The sequence below is a fragment of the Phalacrocorax aristotelis genome, chromosome 18 (assembly GCF_949628215.1).
Source record: "Phalacrocorax aristotelis chromosome 18, bGulAri2.1, whole genome shotgun sequence".
Lineage (NCBI taxonomy): Eukaryota > Metazoa > Chordata > Aves > Suliformes > Phalacrocoracidae > Phalacrocorax > Phalacrocorax aristotelis.
The window spans coordinates 7,533,719-7,556,241 of record NC_134293.1 but is presented as its reverse complement, the minus strand read 5'-3'; the positions used below and the strand labels follow the sequence as shown (position 1 = coordinate 7,556,241).

Sequence of the window (22,523 nt, the reverse complement as noted above, 5' to 3'; positions counted from 1 at the left end):
TACCAGCAAATTCAGCCCTGCTGTCTTCCCTTACTGCCCCATGTCTCTATTTGCGTGACATCCTGCTACAGTTCAGGCTCTCTCATCGTTGTGCTTTGTGAATATTAACAAGTCACTGCTTAGATAAGTAGGATCATAACATTACAGTCTCCTTTGTCAGCAGGGAAACCACAGGGCACCAATAGCTGCTGAGGGCAACATGGCTAGAATTACACTGCAGTTCCTTTCATTTTATTAAGTGCTCAAAGCAACCACCCCTTCTCACTCTCCAGCTTTGTTGCTGCTGGTCCCTCGCTTAGTATCTCCTGTTTGTCCAGTCTGGAACCCACCTGAGGAGGTGTTTCTCTATGGTTACTTTGAAGGTGATCTGTCAACTTTGAGCTGTGTTACAGATGAGTTTCATACAGAGCCTTGCACTGGCAGCCAATGTGCCATCAGAGCTGCGGTGTCACACTGCAGCACTTCAGTGAAGCATTGCATATATATACGTATATATACACACGTACACACATGTGTAGATTTGGTTGCCTGCTCATCCATCCTCACAAGAACATCATGTGGGATCTTACTGTACAAGTACACTACCAGGGTTTTGATAAAGTGGGGCTTTAAAGGGTCAGATACCGCATTTCACTTCCAAAAAGTTTAACTTGTTTGTTTCTGTAAGTGCTGCACAGGAAATACCTCCTGAGCGTGTGCTTCGCTTTTACCTTGTGCTGCAGTTTACCCTTCCAGTGGGCAGGGTTTGCAGTCATGCTGAACTACTGCGCTTATTTCCCTTTGGACACACAGAGATACACTGTGGTGAAAGCTTTGTTTCCTCTTCTAGGCAAATGGGTATGTGCCTCCAAGCCAAGTCGGTGTTGCAGGAGTTGAGAATGCAGCAGAAGCACCAACAGAGGAGGAGACACAGGTTTGTGTGTCCTGGAATTAGATGACAAGGAATACCAGGTTTTCTAGGCCGTATTTGACACCACAGAATCATTACTGCAGAAATGGGTGGCTAAACAGTAATTCAGACTGACCCCTGGCAGACCAAATCAGCCCCTTTCTTCAGCATCATCTTGTCCTCCGCATATAGAAAGAGCTGGTGTCACGCGGACACTATAATAATAGAAATTAGTTAGTTCCATCCTAGGATTTGTGTTTCTGATAAATGAACGAATTCACAAAGTAATCAGAGTTATATGTACATCCAAACAAGAATTCCTGCTAGTGTGCGTGCTGGAAGTTGATTTAAATTGTAGTGTTAGGTGTTGAGGGCAAGGCTCATTCCATCTTTGTCCACTTTCAGTCTACTGACTCAGAAGATAACCTGGTGCAGGGGAGGAAGGCTTCTCTCTCTGATCTAACAAGCATTGGAGACATCAATGCACTCTCTGTGCGACAGCTGAAGGAAATTCTTGCCCGCAACTTCGTCAACTACAAAGGCTGCTGTGAAAAGTGGGAGCTGCTAGAGAGGGTGACTCGTCTGTATAAAGAGAAAGACCTTCAACATCTAGGTAAGAAATGTAGCATGTGCCTGTTGTCCGGGTTTTCCCACTCTATGGACAGTTGCAGAAGGGACTAGAACTGATGTTACATTTCTGTTTTGTGCAAGTGGGGAGAATGGAGGGAGCGTTTCTGACAGGCACATTAGAGGGAAAGTAGCTAAACTCTGTTCACCACTACTAGTATTTGTTTAAGAGGAGTGTTACGGTAGCTCTGGAGAGTGACTTCCCTGTAGTAGCAACAACCATAGGCTGTGCACCCCTCATCTTGGGACTGTGTAGCTGCGGCAGATCGCGCTGGTTGCTGCGTCACCCAGAGCAGCTGACGCACGACTCTAGACGCACGACTGTAAGTGCTGGGGTGAGCCCTTATCTATTGACTCATGGTAGGTGGCAAAGCGAGCAGGAAAATGCCACCGAAAAGCAGCCAGGCAACTCAGAGCGGGCACGTGCTCGCTGACAGTGGCTCCAGCTGCTGAGCAGTTGTGGTTATGTGTGGTTTGACTCTGCCCTCTTGATCATGAGATCGTTCCCCCGTGCACTGCCTGCTCCTGCTAGGCCTGTGCACCTGAGTGACGAGGGGATTGTGGTGTGATAGAGGTGCATAGGGAAGGTATCCAGCTTGACTTTCAGGTGCCAGTTTGCAACTGTAGGTGATTAGTTAAATACACATGCTTGTAAATTATTTACAAGATAAACGTATTTCAACACTTTGATTTCATAGATAGGTTTGTTTCTCAGTGTTGTCCAAAGTAATGTTGTTTTCTTAAACACACCTAAGATTTCACAGAATCACAGAATCCCAGGTTGGAAGGGACCTCAGGGATCATCTAGTCCAACCTTTCTGGGAAGAGCAGAGTCTAAACAAGATGGCCCAGCACCCTGTCAGATTTAAGACAACCGCTTTAGTTTTATATTCTTCTTTCATTGTATCTTGTGCTTTTGACAGAACTTATCCTTTTCGCTTAATTGCTGTTGCCCATGCATGTGTCCCAGCTGCGTTTAACAGTATGGGGGAGATTGTGTAACACAAAAGACACTGGCACAAGAGCCTACTGGAAGTGCAGTTCTAGGAAACCAAACACTGCAAATTCTAAGACTGTCTTAAAAATCAAGAAATCACTTTAGTCGCTTATTTTTGTGAAGCGTTAGCTATTGTGTAAGCTCAGTTAGAGTTTCTTGCTAGTGGAACAATCTATCCTAATGACAGGTTCAGCATGAGCCTCGGCATGGGGGTCAGCAAAAGCAGGTTTGCTTTAGTAGTCTCCTTTCAAGGCTTTCATCTCCTGCTTAATAGTACGGCTTGAGTAATTTTTTTTTTTTCCCCAGCTTCTCTTATTTTCACCAAATAACTTTCTTTTCTTATGTTGCAGTTTCCGACACTGATGATCAAACCGGTAAGTGACATTTTTAACATTGCTTCATTCGCCCCATTGCGATGAATCCCAGTGGTATTTGTTTTCATTATACAAAAAATACTGTGTAAAAGCTAGAACTTTCTGCTCCTTGCCAGCTGAGGGAGCAGAGAGATCCTGTCCACGTCAGTGTAGACGCAAGGGGAACTTTTTTTTTCAGACCTTCGGTGTCTTAAAAGTACATTGGAAGCCCTTCGCTAAAGCCAACTCGCACATTACACACAAGTGACGTACCTTTCTTTGTCTCATGCAAACCGTGGTCTCTTGTTCACTCAGGTGGTGCTGGGCTCCCTGGCACAGAGGACAACCTCTGCAAAATCTGCATGGATGCGCCCATTGACTGCGTCCTGCTGGAATGCGGCCACATGGTCACTTGCACCAAGTGCGGGAAGCGGATGAGCGAATGTCCCATATGCAGGCAGTACGTGATAAGGGCCGTCCATGTCTTTAAGTCCTAAGTGTGTGTAGGGAAGAGTGGTGATGCCTTAAAGCCTCATCTATCGTTAGAGGAATGGTCAAAATTGCTACAAATAGTTAGGTTGGACATTATCATATGGATCCCTTCTATAGCTGGAAGTGATGGAAGGATGAAGCCTGGGGGAAAAATGCTCTTACTTAAAGCCGTGCCTGGCTGTGCTCTTCCCACTATAGTGCTTTACACCACAGTGCCTGGACTCCTCGGAACTCCTTGCCAGCAGCAGACACAGAAATCATTAACCACCTCTGTTCTAGAATAACTTGACCCACGGGTGTTGGGGGCAGATGGATGCTTGGCTTTCCACCACGAAGATGAGACTGAGAGGCTTCGTATTTTCCCTTGAATAATAAACAAAAGTGGACCGGGATCTCAGAAAGTGACATTTGTTTTGCTGCTTAGGCTATACACCCAGCAACAACTTTATTTTCAAAGATTAAAAATGTTACTGTGCTCATTAGTTTTTTTTTTTTTTAATTTAATGTTAAATTCATATGCTTGCAGGACAGGCAGACTGCCTTAATTTTTTTCTATGTTCAGAGTAAGCATAATTCTAGCCTAGTGCAATTGTGGGGAAATGTATAATTTTATTTAAAGATGGACTTTGTGTTATTGAAAAATGTAAGGGGAGTGAGACTCCAAAACATACAGCCTTACCTTGTGTGGTGGTGGTTTTCTGTTTACATGCCAATGATCCTAGTTTGACTGTTGTTGATTCCTTTGACTTCACAGGCTTCCTTACAGTATGCCAGCAATCGCTTTAAAACTGAACTGACTTCACTTGATTAAGGAGCTACAAATCTAAGGCTTGAGACCTTCAGAGGGTTTAGCAGGGAAAACACACAGCTGAAGAGCAGTAAGGACTCTGTTGCCACACAATCATACTTAAGTACAGGTGACTTTCTTTTTACAGGGGAGATGTGAAAGCAAGCAAACTTTATCTCCCTTGAATCAGTACGATGAGCAATCGTCACTGCAGATGCTTGTTTACTAGCCAGCTTCTTCCCTATCCTGCCCTTTGCTCCGTTTTACAGTCATGTCCAGACTGCTTATCAAAAGCAATTCATTTGGTTCTTTCTGCTTGTGAGGGTTCTGTGCTCTGATACGTGACAATTGCAAGCCCTTACGCTATCCTCACCAACAGCAGGTGCATTTGGAAGCCTTGCTGGAGAAAATTGTAACTGGTATATTTTTCCCCTCAGTGGCCTGCAAGCATTCAGTCCGTTCTGCTGGTAACTCAGCTATGTTTCAGAATCTTGATGCCTTAAGTTTCCAGCCACGGTGGGATTGCATATTCAAGTCATTTGTGAAGTTGAGTATGTTCTGCTGCAGGTTTTTCTTGTCTAGTGTTCCCCTTTATGGGGGGGCAGTGGGTGACCACAGTGTTCAAACTGAATCTGCACAGCTGCCAACAGCAGAACAGCATAAAAACCCAAGCGTCTGCTTACAGCTTCTGGAGCAGTGGAAGTGCAGTTACAGAACTGATCACCAAAGCCATCTACTTTTGCAATAAGTGGTAGTGTATGTTAACAGCAAATTAGGCTTGTGTAATCTTGAACGTGGAATATTGCACGAATGACAACTCGCTTCTCTACTGGTGTGGAGTGCCTCTGCTCTGCAAGCTGGAATCATAAAAGCACTTAAGAAATCTGTCACCCAGTAGGTAGCAGAGCCTTTGTGCTCCTGAGGTGGACTCTGAACTCCACAAAAATGCAACAGCTGCTGAGGTTTATTGAACTAAAAATGCTGAGATTTACCTTGTTCCCTGTTCAGGTTGTTCTCTAATCTTTGGCTTATGGTTTAACAGCTTCCAGCATGAGAGCACTGGTGCAAGTCAATGCATATTAAAAAAAAAAACCAAAACAAAACCTGCAGGTAAGCAGTAACTGTATTTACTCTTCCAGAGGTTCCCTGGGACCTCTCTGAGAGGTACAGGAATACAGAGTGTTCAACAGCCTCACTTAGTAAATTCACTGTGAAAATTCATGTTATCATTTTTCAATAAACTCAGGGCTGGGGGAATTTAGCAGGAAGATTATTCCCCTGTGGACAGATCTACTTTTACTTGTAGAGGGTAGGCTTATTTTCTACAGCAGCTAAACCAAGTTGATCAATGCCTGAAATTTTAGGAATGAGATGATCTACTCACCCTATGACTCTGAAACGGGCTTTGTGAAGGGACAACTCTCTTTTCCTGACTACAGTGTTTCTCTTGCAAAAGTGGATTCTCTAGTATGGATAAGATCAAGTTGTTTTTTGAAGGAGAAAACTGATTAATGATCCAAAGGAATATAATCTGAACTAATAAAATGGAAATATTTATGTGCTTTATGTACACTGTACATAGTTTAAATAGTTTAAAAGTTAATATTCTACTTGAAATGGCATGTTATTCGCTATTAAATCCTCTTGGTACTATGATGGTTAAACTTACTAGTTTTGGTACAGAAGTTTGGTTTATAATTTTATAATAAAGTTGAAATATGAATTAGGTAACCTTGTTTTCTGGCTCTTAGCCTGTTGGCAACAGAGAAAGAGATCCTGCAGCTACTGCTGAACTTCAACCAGAAAAGGCTTCGGTTACTGGGTTCTTAAATATCATTAGAGAGTGGGGTCCAAGTACAAAAAGAGGTGGAGGAAAAAAGTGAACTGAAAGCACTAAGTCTTCAGCAGTACAATCATAACTTTGTGAAGATTACAAAGGGGAGAGGATGCTCTGTACCCTTGAGACTATGGTTTACTGGTTCCCTGTCAACGTGCTTTTCCTTTCATAATGTACACATGCACACTGAGCCTACGCCTTCAGGGATCACATGCAGCTTTGGGCATTTGCTGACTATTGTCATTTGCAAAACAGTTAGGTCTTAGAAATAGGGGTTTATTTTATCATCCCTATTTCTAAGACCTATCTCATTAACATTCAAGTACTTGCAATGTAGTTTTGAGCAGCTTCAAGGAAGGAAGTCACTCAACTATCCTAGAAGATCGAGATGGTAGCGTTCCTTTCACAGCTTTTACTTGTTGAAACATGAATAGCAGAATACGAGCAACACGCTCCTGAAAACAAACACCCCAGGAGGATGCCTGGATAATGCTACAGTGGCTGCTGTAAGGGAAGCTTAGTTGGCGTCCTTGTTTTATTATGAAGAGCTGTAAACTGCTACTGGATGCTGACTGTTCAAAGACAGGAAAGAAAAGTCAAACCAGGAGAACACATGTCCTTCATGTAAATTGTAGCCATGCAGCAAAATTAACCTGGCAATACAGCCAATAGTTTCACATATTGGATGGTCTTGTTTCCTGTCCAGGCCGAGAATAACCTTTGGAAAATAAGTCCTGACAGCAAAGGAGAAACTGCTTCAGTTTTATTTCTTTATCTATAAAAATACCCAAACTTTAAAAACCCAAGGAGGCTAAACCAGCACCTAGATAAGCGCATTGTTCTACATTATGGGCAGAAAAATGGATTCAGCAGTGACATTTTTTCAGAGAGGTGTTTTAATTAATTCCATATGGTTGCTATGGATCTTAATAACTACCTCTGATGTACTTGGGTCATCTTATTGCTGTCCATGTCTCCACAGAGGCATCTCTCCGTTTCTTCCACCTACCTAGTTCTCAGCTGTTCCCCTCAGGCAATTCTTGTGGCAGCTGCCCCACACTGCTAGCACGGGGCTACCAGTCTCCGTTTCCGGATGCATTCCCAGATCCAGTTGGGAGACACGCGCTTAGCACCAGGATTCTCATCAATGTCCCCTATAACATGCGTTGCTGAGGCTGTGTCAAACTCCGGGACAAGATCCCCATCATACGCTATAAAGTACCGCCGGATTTTGTCGAAGTCCTTCACAGAGGGCGATAGGTACAGCTTCACACCAGTGAATATGTCTAGCAGTGTCTGCACATTGTGGAAGAGGATGAGAAGCACAGGTCGGTAAAAACATCAGATTGCTCTGGAAATTACACTAAATTCTTTGAGGCATGAATGAGTCCATTCACAGTTCCTGAGGTTATCATTCTAATCCCATGCCTAATAACTGTAAATTGCTCTTTGGACTGCCATTAAATCATACACAAGAGCAACACCCGCACAGTTCCTCTGAAAGCCAGATGTTACAGCTGAACACTGCTTCCCTGGCTAAGGGGAATTATTACCCCGTTAATTCCCCTTAGTGATGATGCTGCTGTGGTCCAGTAAACATGATCTTAATGTCTTTGTCTTTACAAGCTGATGCTTCAGTTAAAGTAGGAGAACATAACCGCACTGGGAGGGGACTCGCTTTTTACATCAAAATAGCTGCTCCAGGCTTATCAGGAAATTATATCTCAGTGGTTCTCAATCCACTCCTACAATTTGCTGCACAATGGGCTAGAAAGGTCAGTTCTCCCCTTTAACAGCTCCCAACTCTTTATGTGCTGCTGCTCAGCAATCACAGCGCTTTGTGGGGCAGGACATCGTGGTGGTTGAACCGGGTATTGGCCTTTAGCATGACAGACCCAGTTACGTCAGCTCTGCAGACCGGAAAGAGCTGCAGCCACCCGCTTCCTTTACAAGGGGGCTTGTTGCTGCTATTTCTGCCTTTGCATTTCATTTTAACTTAGGGTGCTGCCGTAGGAAGATTTCAAAGGCTTTTCCAGGTGGAAGGCAAAAGCGAACAGACAACTGAAACCCCCTCTGCTTCCTCCCGCCCCAAAGTGCTTGCTGTCCAGCCGTCCGTACCTTTTTTCCATTGTCTTCCATCTCGGAGGCTTTTCGCTTCTCCCCTCGTTTCTCCTCTGATTTTTGAGGGGATCCAACGATAGCTTTGCTTTCTAAAAAAACAAAAAACTTGTCTCATTTGTGCTCCCTGTCCAGATACTGGTCACGTATTAAAGTGGGGAGAGAAGAAGGTAAAAGGCTTTCCCCCGTTCCCCCACCCCCTTTCCAGAAAATCCATGAATTAGAATGTAACGAGTAAGATACATTTTTCTACCGCAAATGGTGCAGGCCTCCTCCCTGCCCTCATCTCCAGGATGCTGCTGTTCAACTTCCCCCCCTTGCTGTCACCACGCTGCCTTTTTGAGACTGCTCAGAAACTTGCTTCAAGTTACTCCCCAGTGAAAAAGCGCTAGTGAAGCAAACTCATTTCACAGCTTTGCAGTTTAGTACCTGGAAATCCCCTCCATCCAGGTGGCCTATTATATGCATGAATTTCATCCAAATAAAATCAAATACTGGTTCATGGCCAAAAATGTCTAACCAAAGGGCACGTGATCTGCAGGAACAGGAGCAGCAGGTTTGCTCCTCCGACCAGTCTTATGCAGTCTGCTAAGCATATTTGTCTAATAAGATTAAAAGGGACTGCAGTCCCACAGAAATCCCTCCTAAGTAGTTTTGGTACTAACTATATCTGAGACTCTGCTAGGTTCAAGATACCTGTTCTACGCAGCCTATAATCTCAGAGAGCTTTTATCATCTAAATGAGCTGCCTAAGCACCAACATCATCAGCACTGTTTCCATCTTCCCTCAATCCCAGCACACCTCAGAGCTGTGGCTATTCAATCCATGCTGTGAACAATACAGGCCAAACCCAGGCTCTGAACGGCTTTGCGGCTTTGCCCATTAACCCTGATGTGCACATGAAAGCTGCCATGGGAAGTTCAAGCATCTGACGGAAGGCAAAGATCCAACACCAACCTGCCCCAAATGCTGTGAAGGCACCCTGAGGCTCCTCTCCCTGGAAAGCACCATCTTACCTTCTGGCTTCTGGGCTTTTACGGGTGACTTGCTTGGGGGAGTTTTGATAGTGCTGTGCGGTGTGGAAGACCTGGAATTTCCCTCATTCTCTCCACTGCTGCCAGCCGTGGACTCATCTTCCTCCCCAGCAACAACACTGAAATCGGCCTTTTCTTTGGAGAGTTGGTACAGCTCCTGTCCCAACAGAAACAAAGCACTGCCTTCAGCCGCAGTGGACCTGCAGACACTAGACACGAGCATAATGCACCTGCTCCTCCTTTGTTCCCCCACTGCCCCAAAGTGTTCCCTCATATGGTTTTTCTTCCTGCATCTCTTTGTAGCCATTTTCCAGTCAACTTTGTTCAAGCTCCGTGTTCCACCCAGCTGCTTGACGTGAAGGGAAGCCACACCAGGAGGTACCAAAAGCCGTACTCACACGATCTGCTACAGAGCAAGACAGACTAACTCTTCAGAGCCTGGCTCTCTAGCCTGAAAGATGAACAACACCCATCGCTCACTCAGGGAAGGGTCTGTCTGAAGAGGGTATTTTACCTGTCTCTCCCCTACCTGCACAGAGAGCCAGGAAGACTGCTGAGCAGCAGGTGGACTGAATCACTCCTTGCTTCACTGGCATAACAAGCAGTTACATCTGCTGCCAGTATCCCTGTAGGCAGTGCGAAGGCAGCCCAGACAACTACTAGACTGAGAACAGAGCTCAGCAACAGCTGACTTAAGCTGACTGCTGGGGATGGCAGCGAGCCAACCGGTTTTATCAGAAGCCGCGTGGGGTGGGTGTAGCCCCAGGGGTCCTGGCAGGCCGCCATTTGGCCCCTGTGCCCTGGAACTGGGCCAGGCTGCCCTCAGCCACTTCCCAGATGCCTCCCCCAGTCTCAGCAATTAGCAGGAGACGGAATGACCGTAAACACTTAAGAAAATAAAGGTCACCTCTTTCAGGAAGGAAATTCCTCACCATGAAGGCTGTTATAAGAGCTGATACAACTAGCTGCCAGCACAGACTTCCCTGGAACTGCACAACAGCTCAAGAGGCTCTAGAGGCCCCGTGAAAGAATAAGATTTGCATCAAAATAATCCAGCAAGGAGCCTGAGCCTAGAATAAATGGAAAATGTAACACGCCATCATAGGTACCAGTCAGCAGATATCATTGCTACATACCCTGCTATCCAAATTTGTCTTTTTTTAATATAGATGGTTGTCAGAACTTATTCTGGAACACGTTGCTGACATGCTGTGTTAACTCACCTTAAGCTGCTGGAGGTTGGTGGCTGTCTTCCAGTCTTTGTCATCTCGAATGCGGGTGCAGCGAGGAAAGCGAATGGAGATCCCATCTGCAGTGTGGGCTTCAGCTTTAGAGAATTCAGCCCCTGTGATCTCCCACACTGGGGCTTTCTAAACACAGGAGTGAGAAAGTCATATCACATTCCCGTGTTCTCTCATGAACTACCTCTAACCCATCTGTGCTCCTCTACCTCTGCAACAACACCCTGCCCCAGCACACAGAGTTCCGTACACACAAACTGACCTTCTTGGTCACCTTAATTAGAAAAACTTCCATTTTTTTCAGCAAGTCAGAGGTCCTCAACTAACATATAATGCCAATCTCTAATAACACCTTTTCTATCAGACATACATGGCACACAAAGCATACTGATAGATTTCACAAAACAATAGCAACTTTTGGGTTATGGTTGTTGTTCAACCATTTAAAGTCAGATTTTTCATGCCTCAAATGTAAAGTAAGTTCACTTTAAGGGATTTAATACACAAGAGTATTTCCCAGAAGTGTTGCAGGTATGATTTCTTCATGAAGCTCTTAAGCTCAAATGCACCTGCAAGATTCAGAGATAAAAACCTGCGCTTAATTTCCTGTTGCAAGTATGAAGATTAATTTTGTAACAGACACAGCTTGTACACTTAAATGAAGTACAGTAGGATTGCTGTAACAGGGCTGGAAAACAGTGAAATGACTAGGACAGCACTTACCTTTGGATCTGGGACAATGAAGTCTGGGTAGTAGATTTTGTTAATTTTTAGCCACCTTGGAATTTTACTAGGATCCTATTAATTAAAAGCACAAAACCATAAATGATAGCACTTATGATCATATATGAACCTATTTCTACAGAAGAAGTTGCTGAAAGATAACCTACAAGTAGCTTAGCCTATAGGCATGACGTTGCCTTTGCATAGATAAAACTTGCTTTAGCCTGCAGTACAAGGTGCACTGATCTGCAGCGGTTTCTCTTAGCTAAAGAATCACAAAAATTATCTGTAACACAGTTCTCAATTACTGTCATTCTATATGTAGAACAATAATACTGTTGCTCTGATTGTGATTCATATAAAACTAGACATTTTTAAAGATTCTATAACCTTGATGCAAACAGCCTTCAGGATATTGAGTAAATATTAAAATTCAGTTGTCTGTTTATATGTCAAGTCCTGAAAAATAAGATTTCTCACCTAAATAAGTCACTCTCGAGAAGTCTTAACTCCAACACATCAGGTTATCTAGCCACAAGAAAATGGCATTTCTCACTTGCAGCCCCATCTAGTGACTGCCTGCTCCAACTGCAATATGCCCAAAAAATGATACTTCTGGGCCCTTCCCAATAAAACTTTGTCTTAGCAGGAAACAGACGGTGCCTGGCTTCCCAGTGTCTGAGCACCCATCCCAGGCAGCGACTAATCTCGGGAGCTGCTGGCTCCACCTACATCTCGTTTGTGTCAGAGCCATTTATCTGCTTTAACTCCAGTTGAGCCTCTATTGATTCCCAGCAGAGCACTTCAGTTCTGGATTTAGCCACCACCTCAACTGCAGCTCAGCAGGAAGGCGGCTTTCACCAAGCCCTTCGCTGAGCATTCCTTTGCTCGCCTCCATGCCAGAACCCCTCTCACCTTGCTGATCTTCACCATGTCCAGCTCTGTTTGCAGACGCGCCAGGGTGGCGTCATCATGGCCACCGGAACACTTGGTCACAGTGCACCACTTCTCACTCTTGGGGTCATAGCAGCCCATGAGGAAGATGGACATCATCCCACCTGCAGGAGGGGAGAGCAGGGTGGTTCACATCTTCTCCAGGACAAGCCACAGCTTTTCAAAAAGCAAAGTAACAAACCAAAGCCCTTCTCCACCTTCAGGAGTCAAAGGGCCTCAGGCTTGTGATGGCTTCACAGCATCAGCTCCCACGTACAAAGTGGACAGAGAGCCTCTACGCTGCACGAGAGCTCAGCCCAAGACCTAAGGCTTTGCTGTGCCAGCTAACCCACAGCAAACGCACAGCCTGGCACGTGATGGGCTGCAGTGCAGAGTCACTGGCTGCTGAGCCGGTCTCATTCTGGTAGGGGACCAAATGCTACAGGAGGCCTGGAACAGGTTAAAAACTTAGTTTTCTGAACTGACACACCCCTGACTTAAGCCAACTCCAGAGGCTTACCTTTACTGCCTTGTCCATAGAAAGCTCCCAGCACCACCAGGTCTGCTGTGTCAGCCATCGCACCCTGATTTAGGTAGTCCTTTTTCACTTTCAGCCAGTGTCGTTTTCCTGGTTCATAATTACTCTGTGCAAAACAGGGTAAGAACCTCCAGTCAGAAAGATCACCTGGTGGACAGTGACCTTCTCAAACAGCCCCTGCTTTTATCCAGCTTCGTGGTACAAAAGCACAGCAGTGCTCAGATATGTTAGGAGCAGCTTGGGGTGGATTGTCAGCATGGACAAGAACCCAGAGATGTTTCAAGGATGCTCAGCCTTGTGTGCTTCATCCACAGACCTGTCTATTGTTGTTCCCCAACTCCCAGCATACACCAGTGAAGAGTGAATGTGAACTTGCCTTTATATCTTTCAACACCAGTCCTTCCAGCCCCTCACGGATGACTCGGGTGATCATATCTGCCAGATCTGAAGCTTTCTGAAAAGGAAAGGAATCACGGTTAGTTCAAGACTGTCAAAGCACCGTTGTCTTCAAGCTTTCTATTTGGAGCAGCGGTGCACTAAAACCAAAGCAACTGCAGAGATGAATGGGTTATTTCATAAAATAGTTTTCCAAGGAGAGTCCCATACACCTGTTCTCTTTGCTGCACATCCAGTGACTAAGCTGGGAATATAACCCAAGAAGGGTTCGTTAGTTAAAAATTACTCCTCAGAGATGAGGTAGCCACACTGATTGTGGCCTGAGTATGTCCCGTACCTACAAGATCAGCTTTTCCTCAGCCAGCAGTGCCTGCTTACTTCTCTATACAACTGCCTTGGGACCTATGCTCTTTTCTTCCCAGAACGCTTTCTCTGCCCCAAATGTCCAAGTGTTCCCCACCAAAACAAGGTGCTACGGAAATCAGTAGCAGTGGGTAAAAATAATGGCACACAGGGCTTGTGCATAACAATGAAGGAAAAACTGAGCATGCTCTGTCTAAACGCAGTTTTTAGCACTCAGGATGCTTCTGGGCTGTGTGGCACTGGAAGTTGCCAGTTTGGGAACTGGAAGCAGCCTCGCCTCCTTCAGTCGTACTTCAGTGTTCTCTACTACACAGTGCAGCATTGCACAGTACAGACTAAGCTGCAACAGGCTTTAGCTCCTCTTAATGATGTCAAAGTTACAACAGCTACAAAATCATTAAGGAGCAAAAAAAAAAAAAAAAGACATGTGCTAGTTAAGACTATACTGAAGTGGCTGTAGCTGAGACAAGATGGGAGCACAGGCATGGCCCTCTTGAACAATGCCAGCTCAAGAAGTCTTGCACACAGACCAGAAGTAGAACCATTTTGACAGGCAGGGAATTGCTGGATTTACAGCCTTAATCATAAATAAGGCCATGAGGTAAAGGAACAGTGAAGTGTCCAGAGCGCAATCTATGAGATCACCACACAAGGTATTTTAACACTGAACTCACTGTGACATGCTTCATCTCCGAGAACAGGATCCGGTTGGGGATTTCAACCATGTTATCGTGGAGAAACTTTCGACGTTCACACAGAGGCCTAAACCAGAGCACGGATAATTGAGGGCAGACAAGCAATTTCAGCATGAAGTACCAGTCACATGAACATTGAGAAAAGGTGTTTAAATAAACAATTTATCCTACAGAGTTCCAGAAAGGACAATAAATTCTTATTCCCTCCAGGAAGTTATAAATACAAGTCTTGGGTTAAAAATGCATTTAATTTCAGAGGACATAAGATGAGCTGGGTACTGAACCACACTTGAGTTCAGCTGAAATGCAGTTAATCCTGACATTTTGGAACCGCAGAGCAAGATGGAGCTCTGTAGTGAAACTCCTTAGCAGAGCAAGGATTGTCCCATGATGCCTGGATTTTACAGCAGTAAATGGCCAATCTTAACAGCCAACGTGAAATGCTCCCTCTGCAGCGGTAGTATGTTCCGGAAAGCGCACGCTGGAAAACCTGTCAGGCTACTCTGACACTGTGCCAGATACATACCTGTCCATCAGGTTGATGTCATTGAAATAGATGCAGTCAAACACAAACAAGCAAACATTGGCGTCTTGGAAAGCAGCTTTCTGAGGGACAATTAAAATATCTGCTGTCATAGCAAGCAGCAACATGGAGTTTTAGAAAAATAACAGAAACAAAAGGATGTACTTTTATCTCCATTATGTTTTAGTTACAATAAGCTCAGACGTCTCGTAAAAGACAGAAACACCCCGAGAATTAAGATTTAAACTGAATGTGTCAAGGCACAACCTAAGAAAATAAAACATGCTAATTTCCTAGTGACAGGGAAATTAAGGGAAATAACGCCACAAATATTAATGACTTTGGGCAATGTAACATCCATCACTACTGCTGCAACAAAAAAACAAGTATTCCAGAGGCTTCAGACTAATGGCTACTTTAAGTTAAAACACTTACAATTTAATTTTTGTTTTACTGGCCTCTTCCTCACCACCATTTAGTCTAGACATAAGCACTACATAATATTCGCACGGACTAAATGCTCTCTGCATCATTCTGCTCTTCCAATCTGGCCTACACTGCTACAAGCGATGGTAAGCAGTGACAGAATTGCAAGATTTTCCAAGGCTTTTAAAAATATTTATCTTGAGCTGAAGTTTTCTTACTGCCCTGCTAGTGATCAGGTTGGTATCAAACTTACTGTATTACAGCAGTACCTTTTCATTAAGATCGGCCTTCTCAGGGATCTTATTTTTTTCCCCAAATGCTCTAGGAAGCACCAGATCTCCTAAATTATCCTGTGGTAACCAATCACAGGCTACTGCGTTCATGTCAGCATACAAACAGCCTCCAAGCACAATAAAGGATCTATTTTTTTTTTTTACCTTGTGCACACCAAGAGTCCCAAAAGGAAGTGGCTTGCCAGTTTTGTTGTCAATCAGAAGAACTTCTGAATCCAGGATCATACTCTGCCCACCAGGGAAAGCTTGGGGGATGAAGTCCTTAAAATGGGCTACCTTGGGAAAAAAAGAAAAGAAAAATATATGTCTACTGGCTGAAGAGATGGACTCAGTCCAATGCAGATATTTCCTCCAGAAGCGTGTCTGAGGGACGTGTAGGCATATCTACACTAGCTTTATTTCCTACTGCGGTACAGACAGCACAGTCTACAAATAGAAAAATGAGTCTTGACCAAATACAACCAAGTCATCCAACTGGCATCAAGCCTCCCCAAATGCTGTGCATAAAGAGGACTCCAAGAGAGACGGGTTAACTGTAGTTTCAAGCTCCTAATGTCCAGCAAAAGTGATTGACCACAAATCTATTAAGCATTGCTTTTCCAGACTCTGACTAGCTACACACATTAGACAAATGTCTACAACAGATGGTATCCGCCCTGCGTACATAAACTGTTGTGAAATTCAGTCATGTTTATAGAGGAGGAAGGTAAACGCTGGTGCAACAGACAAGACAGTTTATAGGTGCTTACTTTGTGAGGGAGGACAGGTTTGAGGCTTCTGCTGAAGTAGCTGAAATGATCTCCATTTTTATGGACCTGCACCCGCTCGCCATCATACTTGATCTCTGCATACATGCCATTTGGGCACTTCTTCATGGCATACTCAATTGACTTGCAGGCTTCGGCCTTAGAAAGGTGGAGAGAGAAGTTCCAAACAAACACAGTTGATATATTTAAAAATAAAGCTACTCTTACCTACTTTCATGAATTGACTATCAATTCCTTTTTAGATCTTTCTGTCCAGGGTCTCTAATACCCAGTCCAAGATTTTTTTCTTAATTAGTTATTTACTTAGAATCATCTGCATATGCCCACATAATTATAGCTTTCCAGTGTTTCTCTCCTCCAAATACTTGAAGATGTATGTACCGTGCCTTTTGTAGGAGTGCGCTCAGCCCATAATATTTAACTCTGATTTGTTCAAACAAAACCCCAATCTTATGTGAAGCTCTAATTCAATGAAAAGCTTACGCTATTTCCAGACAAAGGATAAACTTCTGGAATGACAGCAAACAAACAAAACAGAAAGTCACTTCTGGATGGAAAGCAAGTCAAGATTTTAGCTTGTGCAGTGTCACTGAAGCTGCAAGCACTGAGTACATTGAATACTGGCCTCCTGGTATAAGACACCTTATAAGATGGCATTAAACTTAAAAATCAGCACTGCATGCTCTATTAGCTCATACTACATGCAGTCACTTACACATCTACTGATTCTTGAAGGTGAGGGTCCCTGACAGTACACATGAGGACTCCATCTCTTGCTTAGTTGAAGGTTACCATAGCAGGGGAGCAAACCTTACCAGCATGGGCTGCACCGGGGTCATCAGAGAGGCCTGCACACTGAGGGTTCGCTTCACACCTGGCACCTTCTCAGCCTCCTGCTGGTTCTCCAGGACTCGCTCTACTACATCATGGAGGTTGCGTGATGCTTTGAACGCCTCATAAGCATTGGGATCCAAAGCGTCCAACCTTTAACGAATTGAGGAGAGGAGGGAAACATGGATCAACCTCAGGTCTGCTGCTCCTGACTTATGAGGCTAATGCCCACTTCTAGTTTTATCTCATAATGAAAGGTAAGACTTACACATGCTTTGCTCCAGCGTTCATTTTCAGGTCATGCTTAATCAGCCGGATAATGCATTTCAGGTCGTTGCCCGTACATCTGAAGTGCGAGAGAAGATTCAGATACGGTAGACATTTGACTGAACTACACTCCAGCTGAAAAAAAGAAACTGATCCAGGCCTCTGTTAAAAACAGGTCCTCCCCTTCTGTCACATTTAAACTCAAATGAGGACACGCTACTAGTGACATCGCAGGGGCACAAGAGAACACCCAAAAGGCTTTTTAAGCATCTTTATGTTTGAATGCCAATATTAATTCTGCCTCAGTGTTGACATACCTTCCAAAATTCACTTACTGCATCAAGAGTAAATGATAGCAACATCCTCAGCCTTAGATCAACCCAAACTGAGCCAGACCAAGAATCTTCAACATGTCTAAATGGCTTGAAGGCTTTTCCCAACATACCTAGGAATTAACAGCTAAGTACCATTAAGGTAGTTCTGCAAGCCACTTGTTTAGTACTGACTGAACAGTGTCTTGACAGGCGAGGATGAAATTCTCTGGCATGAACAGGGGCCAAGAATCTTCTCCATTGCTGGTCAGCAGTCAAGATGTCTTAAACCACTAATTGTGCCTTACAGATGTTATGTTCAGGCTCTGTGGCTTACGCTTAGTCTTTCACCTATGCCAGCTTGTGATATATAGATAACCACTCCTAGTTTAGGGTAAACCTTCAGAAGCCGATTACTTTCCTTACCTGCGAGTGATGTGTTGCAGCACACTCTGCTGGTCATCCTCCTTAGTAAGCTTTGATAGCTGGATTAGGAATTCATCTACCTCTTGGATGGTCAGGAGACTTTTGGCTGCTGGAGGACAAGACTTGCTCTGTTCAAAGAAGAGGCGTATGGTCTCGGAAACATCTCCCTGTCTCCAAAAACAAAATGAGGGTGTGGGTCAGAGCTATGGCCGTAAAATGGGTGAGATGCCACTAGAGATTCAACATGGTTCCAATAAGCAGGCGAGAGCACAGGAATAATGCTGGGATTGCATGAAGAAATTGGAACCAAATATTAGAAAAAAGCTGCCACGACACAGAATTAATCTTTTCAGCTGTTTCATTTGCAAAAAAGGTAAAGAGTGCCACTATCATCTCATTGCTCTGTTTTTCACTGCTGTGGCATCACGGACCCTTTATTTCCTCAGGATGAATCCGCTTGTAAATTCAAGGGTCTCAAACAGTCTAGTGATGTCACTAGAAGGCAGTATATACCAAGGCAATAAACAGAGGTGAAAGAATTAGCTTTGTTATTTAATTAACCCATTTTCTCCATCCTGCAATGAATCAGAAGCGTGCATAGTTGATGACCAACTCCCATGCACAGGAATTAAACGCACACATGTGAGCACTTGCATTTGTACGAGTGTCACTTAATTGTATGAACCAACTTAAGCTCACCGTAACAGACCTGTTAATTGAATCAGTTTTTGATATGTGATGCTACAAGAACTAATATACATCAGTTCCATAGGAATACGATAGACAAAGCGCTTTAGACAAAGCTGATGCAGCCCAACTTGCCTATTTTAATCTTGCTTTCTAAAGCTTTGCAGGTGAGTTCACAACTTGCTTTCAAATGGGATTTAAAAAAAATAAATCACAGAATACTCATACTAAGGGACTGAACAGCAGAAATTAAGAGAACTGCCGTCTGTACTCACCTGTTCCAGGTCCCGGACCATTTCTTCTTGGCTGCAGTTAAAAATCCTACTAAACAGCTTTACAATCTGCTTATCATTCAAGTTATAAACAATTTTAATGACTCCCGGTAACAGCAACTTAATGGTCAGGTATACGTCACCATGAAAACCATCTGGAAAAAAAAAATGCAGACCATTAGAAACTGTCACAATTTATTTTCACATACAGGCTCTGGTTGTTTGGGGCTTCCTCTTTCCACCATGCTGCTCCGCTTTACATGAAACTAGATTTCTTGGGCAAAACAACCACAGTTGTCCTCCAAATCTGATCTCAGCACTACGTTTAGCAGCACAAGCAAACATTCTCCGCCATCGTTGCCTAAGACACCCTTACCTGAATTTGTTATTTAGAAGACAGTTCACGTTGCAGACATTATCTCCATAGTTCAGAAATCATCACAGCACACAACTTTGGGCTAGACAGCCATCACTTAATTTCACCCTTGCTTTTGAAATACTTCGAAGTTGATTTTGAGAGGGGTTTCATATGCTGAGAATGCCAAGCAGCAATCATACCTCCTTCAGATCCCTTCTTCAGAAAATCCTGGATGATCTGCGTTTTCACGTTATAGCTAGGCTTTTCAGCAACCATGGCACAGAGCTTCCTGAACTGTCGCAGCAAGCAGTCTTTGTGCTTCGGATCACATTTTTTTGCAGATAGGCTAGACTTGTGGGAAGAGTTTGCAGAGACATCTGAATTCTTTGGCTTGGCTGCATTAAAGACAGAAGTTGCTTTTTTAACAAGTACAATATGGCGCAAACTTTGCAGTTGAGGCCACCTCTGCTTGGCAAGCTGAAAAGAACAATCCTAGTATGCTGGCGAAGCTTCAGAATGAATAATGATGTGTGCTACACTGAAACTTGTGACTTCGAATTTTATTTACTATTAAAAAACCCAATTTTTTCATTAGCTTTGCTCTTCACAGTATAGAATTTTAATTTAGTTCTGCCAAACAAATATGGTTAAACCTTGGTGAAAAGGAATCCCTGCTGGCAGATGCTTCTGCTTTATTTCTACTTTATAGGCCTTCGCCCTTCTTTGCAACATGTTTTTCTTAAGATAATTTCTAAAATGGGGGAAAACCACCCCCATCCTCTCTTGTCTCATAATACCAACAGCCCTACTCATCTCTTTGGCTGTGCATGTGGCAACACATGCTCTGGGTAGTTCGCAGCTACAGGTCTGTGTCAGGTCAGTCGGCGCTCACACTGTCCTGCTGGCAGCTGCTTCTCAGGACAAGCTGCTGAGGACAATCTCAGGACAACCATTCTCCCTTCCATGAACACAGCAACCGGGAATCCCTCACATTTTTTTACAGATTTTGAGCTCCACATGGGATATTGCTACTCTACACCTTCACAGCTTGACTGAAATTGGCCAGCGGACTAAGGCAGTAGTGTAGTCAGTTTGACAATGGGGGTTACTGCATAAACCTTATTTCTTTGGGAATACTAGAAACTCAAACATCAGTTCTTTCAAAATTGACAGCCTAAGAAAGCAGTAACAATTTTTGGCAAATCAGATTTAAAAAAGTAATGAAAACTAAACCATCTTCTACAGATAAAAAGCTATTGATCTGAGCCAAGATAAAACACCTCTGATGCCGATATTAGGAGAGAATTATTTCCCAGAGTCAGTTTAAGTCCTACCTGTAAAGCCAGAGAACTTCTTTGGTGATGGAGAGGTGAGAGCCAGTGGATCTTTTGTGGTTAGTTGTCCTGTGGCAGTGAGCTTAGCTTGGACTATCACTTTTTTCTTCGGTGTACTTGCAGCCTTGGAATTAGCTTCTGTAAAACAGCGAGGTTCAAACCATCAGTCAGAAACAAACTCACACACCACTCAACATATTATGTACGATACAGCAGCAAACAAGTCTTACAAGATCTGGGGATAGACAGGAAAAAATGAAGGAACATTTTTCAGACAGCAGAAGTTAAATGACTACACAATTTACTAAAGATCATGAAAAAAGCTGAAAATGGAAAACAACTGATGCTTCCTCCTGGGATTTATCGGCACATGAATTAAACCACCTAGATATTCTCCACAGTCACGTTGTGACAAATGAAGTCAGAAGTGCTACTGTAGAAGTGACTTTTTCCCTTCCCTATAGGGCTGAGACACAGATTTGAGCAGCACTACCCACTTTGTCACCAGGTCATATTAATACATCAGTGACAATTTTGCCAAAAAGGCACAGCTGTGTGGCAATCAGTGGCATACCTTGAAAATTAATAAAGTAGAAAAGCGACCAAGGTGCTGCCTTGTGCCTCACCTGAGATGTGCTTGTTGATTAATTCTTTCTCCCCATCTTGTAGCTCTTCCCACCCTTCCAACTCAGTGATGTCTTCAATTTTCTTGGTGGTAGCCCGGGCCTTCTCTAGCTTCTCAAACATGCACTTTACATGGTACCACTCCTTCATGTCCCCACCAGACTCCGTGAAAGGATTGGGAACAATCTTTCCAATGCGCACCATTCCTTTCACGATCTTCTCCTTGCACTTCTTGCAGCCTGCCGTGCCACGCTTGGCGTAGTCTACGCAGTAGCGCTGCTCTGCCATGTCCTCTGCAGCTGTGCAGGCTCGGCGAAGCCACGTGTGCAGGAGCAGGGAAAAATGGAAAGCCCCAGCACCACCACCCTGGTTTCTGCCTGCGGACCGGAGAGACACACTCCTCAACAGCAGCTGGCACCAGTAACCGGGGCCGGCCCCGGGGAGGCCAACAGAGCAAAGGAAGTGTCCTGGCAAGGAGACCCGTGTACGGGGAGAGAAGAGTCCTGCGCCCCAGCCGAGCACCCGGGCGGCCTGTGACAGTGCCCTGCTGCCTGCGGGCATCCAGCCTGCGCCGCTGCGTGCTGTAACCGAGAGAGGAGACACTAAGCCGGCCCCTGCCCACCTGCGGGTCCGGTGGGGGCCCCTCGGAGCCCCCCGAGCCTTTCCCCCAGACCCCTCCCACCCGGGGCGCGCTCCCCACGGCCCCTCAAGCCCGCCCCGCGGGCTCCGATACTCCACACGCCGCACCACAGCCCACTCCCTCCACCTCAGGGCCCCCAACCCCTTCTCCCCTTCACAGAGGAGCCCCCGTCCGTCCCACGGCCGCCTTCCCGCGCTGCCCGCCCCGGCCCAACCGCAGCCTCTCGCCGCTGCAGGTCCCAGCACCCCGCCGCGCCCATCGCCGACCGCCGAGGCGAAGGGCTCACCGAGCTCCTCACAACGCGGCCGCCGCCATCTCGCCCTCACCCCCGGCCGGCAGCCGCGACACTCCCCCGGCCCTCGCTTTAGGCCGGAGCCGCCGCCGCCGCCGTGCCTTTAAAAATGGCTCGCAGGCTTCCGTAGAGCAAGGCGCATGCGCGCGGCGTCGCGCCCCACCTCTTCCGCCCGAAAGTGGCGCCCAGGCGGCGCGCATGCGTGAAGCGGCCGTCACGGCAGGTGGCCCCGCTCACGCGGCACTGGCCTCGCCCCCGAGCGCAGGCCCCGCCTCGCCACGCGCCGGTACTGAGGGATGGCGTTCCCGCCTGGGGCGCGGCTGAGGCGATGGCGGGGCTGAGGGGATGGCCCGCCCTTGGGCCTGAGGCGGTGTCCTGCTGTGAGCCTCCGCAACTGGCCCTCTGAGAGCACTGCGCTGTGTTGGGACAGGTCTGAGGCAATGACCCT

At 45.3% G+C, this 22,523-nt stretch overlaps 2 protein-coding genes across 12 annotated transcripts in view; one reads left to right on the top strand and one right to left on the bottom strand.

The window, feature by feature from the left end:
• Window positions 1-5,876, top strand: part of RFFL (ring finger and FYVE like domain containing E3 ubiquitin protein ligase) — a 33,115-nt gene extending 27,239 nt beyond the window's left edge. For all 10 annotated transcript variants that reach the window (XM_075113447.1, XM_075113450.1, XM_075113444.1 and 7 more), the window contains 4 exons: window positions 830-913; window positions 1,295-1,502; window positions 2,864-2,887; window positions 3,182-5,876. In XM_075113447.1, coding sequence (XP_074969548.1) covers window positions 830-913; window positions 1,295-1,502; window positions 2,864-2,887; window positions 3,182-3,363 — 498 coding nt within the window. In that variant the 3' untranslated portion in view covers window positions 3,364-5,876. The remainder of the gene's footprint in view (window positions 1-829; window positions 914-1,294; window positions 1,503-2,863; window positions 2,888-3,181) is intronic.
• Window positions 5,877-6,728: 852 nt separating this feature from the next.
• Window positions 6,729-22,244, bottom strand: LIG3 (DNA ligase 3). 2 transcript variants are annotated; one of them, XM_075113438.1, is made up of 20 exons: window positions 22,070-22,244; window positions 21,146-21,724; window positions 20,520-20,657; window positions 19,386-19,580; window positions 18,831-18,982; window positions 17,869-18,035; window positions 17,133-17,210; window positions 16,849-17,017; window positions 16,016-16,171; window positions 15,411-15,542; window positions 14,551-14,630; window positions 14,004-14,091; window positions 12,947-13,024; window positions 12,553-12,676; window positions 12,015-12,157; window positions 11,100-11,174; window positions 10,359-10,505; window positions 9,118-9,292; window positions 8,101-8,192; window positions 6,729-7,278 (listed from the first exon to the last, which is right to left on the bottom strand). In XM_075113438.1, the coding sequence occupies exons 2-20, from the start codon at window positions 21,702-21,704 to the stop codon at window positions 7,045-7,047; spliced, it is 2,982 nt and encodes a 993-aa protein (XP_074969539.1). In that variant the 5' UTR covers window positions 21,705-21,724; window positions 22,070-22,244; the 3' UTR covers window positions 6,729-7,044. The 2 variants fall into 2 exon arrangements, with proteins under 2 accessions (XP_074969539.1, XP_074969540.1); XM_075113439.1 differs by having other exon boundaries at window positions 21,146-21,520; window positions 22,070-22,223.
• Window positions 22,245-22,523: the final 279 nt, after the last annotated feature.